The sequence below is a fragment of the Myotis davidii genome, unplaced genomic scaffold, assembly GCF_000327345.1.
Source record: "Myotis davidii unplaced genomic scaffold, ASM32734v1 scaffold130, whole genome shotgun sequence".
Taxonomy (NCBI): Eukaryota; Metazoa; Chordata; class Mammalia; order Chiroptera; family Vespertilionidae; genus Myotis; species Myotis davidii.
The window spans coordinates 7,031,214-7,035,529 of record NW_006285040.1 but is presented as its reverse complement, the minus strand read 5'-3'; the positions used below and the strand labels follow the sequence as shown (position 1 = coordinate 7,035,529).

Genomic DNA, 4,316 nt, shown 5'->3' with positions numbered 1-4,316 from the left:
CTTAGAAACATCGATGAGAGAGATACATCGATCAGCTGCCTCCTGCACACTCCCTACTGGGTATATGCCTGCAACCAAGGTACATGCCCTTGACCGGAATCGAACCTGGGACCCTTGAGTCCACAGGCCGATGCTGTATCCATTGAACCAAACCGGTTAGGGCAGAAAATGTAGTTATTTTTAAAGACAATATTACTTATGCTAAAATATAACAAGTTTCTTATTGTTCTATTTTAAGTTATTAAAATACATTTTTTCTCTTTAACATATTTTTGTTGATTTCAGAGAGAAAGGGAGAGGGAGAGAGATACAGAAACATCAATGATGAGAGAGAATCATCGACTGGCTGCCTCCTGAACGCCCCCACTGGAAAATCATCGATTGGCTGCCTCCTGCACGCCCCCTCTGGAGATTGAGCCTGAAACCTAGGCATGTACCCTGACTGGGAATCAAACCATGACCTCTTGGTTCATGGGTCAGTGCTCAACCACTGAACCACACCGGCTGGGCTAAGTTATTAAAATACTTCTTAAAAATCTGTTTTAATCTCGAGTATAGTAGTGTGTGTAGCTATTTGGGAGAGGCAGACACTAAGACCTTTCTTTCTAGTATATGACTTCTAAAACTTCAGTTCACTGTGATTAAAAGTGTCAATCATTGATCTAGAAAGGGGAATACTCCTAATTTTTTAATATCCTAAAATAAATGGCTACTCTTTTAAATATAGAGATCAAGTGGTGCCCAGCTAGGATTCCTTAATGGCAAGCAACAGAAAACTAACTCTGGATAACTTAATAGAAAAGGAAATTTAGTGGCTCATATAGTAAGAAATCTCAAAGGCCAAACTAGTTTATGCATAACTGAATCCAGTGGATTACATTATGTCACCAGTACTCATTCTTCACCCCTCAGAAAAAAATTTTTTTTTTCTATTTTGGCTCTATTTTCAGTTAAGTAGTTCCCAGATGGTATCAAAATTGGACACTGGTAGTGGCATATTCTATTCTTTTTCTGATCTCACAATTTCAGAGAAAAAGAAAATACCTATTTTTTTTTATTATTTGAGCAAAATTTCTAGGGAAGACCCTGATTGGGATGACTTGGGTCTGGTGGATATCCATGACCCAATCACTATGGCCAGGAAACAGTACTCTGATTGGTCAGGCTGCTTTATGTGGCCACTGCTGAGTGAAAAAGGCAGGTGAAGTGATTGACAGCTCCAGTGGGTTTGGGACAGGGATTCATAAAAGAAAGGGAGAGAAAGAGAAGGAATAAGTTGACATGAACTTTTGCCTTAATGGTGATAGCAATGACTTTTGATAGGAAATGGGGCATGCAAGGGGTCTGGTAAGTTGTGACCCGTATTTGTAACTAGTTCTACTTTATGTATAAAGTAGAGAGGAAAGACATGGGGAAAGACAAGGAGCGTGGGAGTGAAGGAGACACAAGAAAAAAGCTTAGGAATGCGCCTCTGCCAGTTACCTGATTCACCAAGGTAGTGAGTGATTGCTGTTTCTGATTCTCTGCTATAATTAAGACATTTCTAAAGTGGGAGTTTCTTTCAGTTTCTCTCTTTCATTTTGCCTTTTAGGTGGACAAAAAAATCGTAAGAACTGAGATAGGAGTTCTTCTTCGCCTCTCACATCCAAACATTGTAAGTGATTTTTTGACTACTATTTCAAATTGTCTCTAAAGTAATAGAATGGGATTTTTGTTCTTTACTATCCATGCTGATCATGGAAAAGGGATTCACCCACCACCCGTAAACAGCCACAGGTTCTTGTCCTCATCTGACCACAACTTTCAATTCTTTAGCCGAATGAATCTTAAATATAGTGCCTTTTCAAAAGAGTTTAAAAATGGACAGGTCAGCAATATATATCCTCTTTATTTTTATGCAATAAAGGATAGCTAAAATTTGGATAGCTTTGTCTCGCGCTAGTAAAGCAATGTCTTTTTCCTTCTGTGTGTCCGTCTTATTAATACACCATTACTGAAAAAGCCTGTAAAAAAAAAAGCATTGCTTTCAAAAGTCATTTCAGCCTCCTCAGAGGGAGTGTCTGCTTCAGAAACAATGTGAAGGTTCAAATAAATGCTGTGCTTGAATGGGGAAAACAAAAGGTTTTCGGAAGCTGTGCTTTAGGCTGTGTCCAAAGGCACTGAGGGCAAGGTCTGGAGAAAAGCTTTCTCCAGCCAGTGACGTGAAAAGACCAAAGTCAGTTTCCAGGCCATCACTTGTTTTTATGAGTTGAGCCAACTACTTAAAGTATTTTACTCATTTCTCTGGGAAAGTTGCATCCAGGAGGGTGGCTTGCAATGCTTAGAGGCTCAAAGCCAAGTGCTTAAAACTTAATATATGAATTAGCAGTGTTATTTATAGCATTCAAGCTATAAATAACAGAAAACTTGAATATATTGGTCTAAACCAGTGGCCCTTTAAATACAGTTCCTCTTGTTGTAACCCAACCATAAAATTATTTTTGTTGCTACTTTATAACTGTAATGTTGCTATTGTTATGAGTCGTAATGTAAATATCTGATATACAGAATTGTCTTAGGCGTTCCCTGTGAAAGGGTCGTTCGACCGCCAAAGGAGTTGCGACCCACAGGTTGAGAACCGCTGGAGATGTTTTCCTTAAGTTATAAGAGATCAGAAGGCAGGCCATTCCTAGCATTGGTTCAGCCCCTCAGTGATGTCATACAAAACCCAGATGCCTACTATCCATTGGTTCTGCTACCTTCAGTGCCTTTGCTTTCATGCTTTCCCCTCATGGTCTTCAAATGGCTGTTCCATATACTTCTCACGCCTTAGGCCTGTATTCAAGACAGAATGAAGTGGAAAATCCCCAAAACAGAGAGTCCTATGAGAAGAGTGAAAGGTTTTCTAGCATTTCCAGTTATAGCAAAATTCTCTTCAGATTTTATTGTTCAGAGCTGGTCACAGGAGCAGCCTTAACTTCATAGAGCCTGGGAAAATGGGGAGCAGGGTTATCATAAGTGGCTCAGACCAATTTACCATCCATATTTGGAGGCCAGGCACCGTTCTTCCCCAAACAAATTCAAAGTTCTGTTTGCAATAATGTAGGGGGAGAAGGGCTTTGCGTAGGCACTCAATGAAATGTGCCACATACAGTCATCAACTTTTCACTGTCCATCTTTTTTCTTTCAAAGAGAAGTCAATGTAGAATTGTCCTCAAGTGTAGATCAGTCCTGTCACTAGATTCTCAGATGTATTCAGGAAAATATCCAAAATTAGATGGATTATCTGAATGTGCTGGAAACCCTGTTATGGTCAATCAGATCATTGCCACGCTACATTTCTGAGGATCCCGTCATCTACCAGTGACTTTTTAGCAGTTGAGGTTCCTACTTTCCACAAAGACATACTTTCCCCTGGCCCCACTCTGTTCTCAAACCCAGATTCCAAGTTCCTTCCTAGAAGAAGATGAATTTGCATTTCCAACAACCATGATGTTTTCCAGTGGCTTAAGAAGTTTTGTTTGTTTGCTTTTATTTTTAAACTAGAGGCCCAGTGCACGAATTTGTGCATGGGTGGGGTCCCTCTGCCTGGCCAGTGATTGAGTCCAATCAGGGCCACGGGAGGTTGGCCCACTGAAGGGAGGGGCTGCAGGAGGTTGGCCAGCCATGGGGAGGGACCACGGGAGGTTGGCTGTGGGAGCACACTGACCACCAGGGGGTAAGTCCTGCATTGAGCATCTGCCCCTTGGTGGTCAGTGCACACCATAGCGACCAGTCAACTGGTCGTTTGGTTTCTTGGTCGCTTAGGCTTTTATGTGTATAGATTCTGCAGCAATATTTTGATAAAAATTAGAAAGTGTTTCTAAGGCAGGCATCTTTCATCTGTCAAAAGGAATAATATCAAAACTCAAAAGGACCCTTGAAGAAATGAGGTCACTGATAATAACAACCAGAGAGTGACAAACGGCTCCCTGATACTGGCATATGGACCTTTCATTGACAATGATCCAACACATTACTGTTAGAGCTTTGTTTTAGCTATAGCTTTAGCTATTTCTTAGAAAGGCGAAAATAAGGAATGTGTGATCATTTTTTATATCTTTCTCCAGATAAAACTCAAAGAGATATTTGAAACCCCTACGGATATCAGTCTGGTCCTGGAACTTGTCACAGGAGGAGAGCTGTTTGACAGGTGAGTTGGTTCGGAAATCCAACCACAGAAAGGCTTTGCTTCTAGTCACCAAAAAAGAATTAAAGGGAAATTTCTCCTGAAATTTTTTATAAGGACACATCATACCAATTAATAAATTCTACTACAATAAAATTTAAGAGGAGTG

At 40.5% G+C, this 4,316-nt stretch overlaps 1 protein-coding gene across 1 annotated transcript in view; it reads left to right on the top strand.

Moving 5' to 3' along the window:
* Positions 1-4,316, top strand: part of CAMK4 (calcium/calmodulin-dependent protein kinase IV) — a 170,240-nt gene that overhangs the window by 111,552 nt on the left and 54,372 nt on the right. The window contains exons 5-6 of the mRNA XM_006755308.2: positions 1,592-1,654; positions 4,089-4,171. Coding sequence (XP_006755371.1) covers positions 1,592-1,654; positions 4,089-4,171 — 146 coding nt within the window. The remainder of the gene's footprint in view (positions 1-1,591; positions 1,655-4,088; positions 4,172-4,316) is intronic.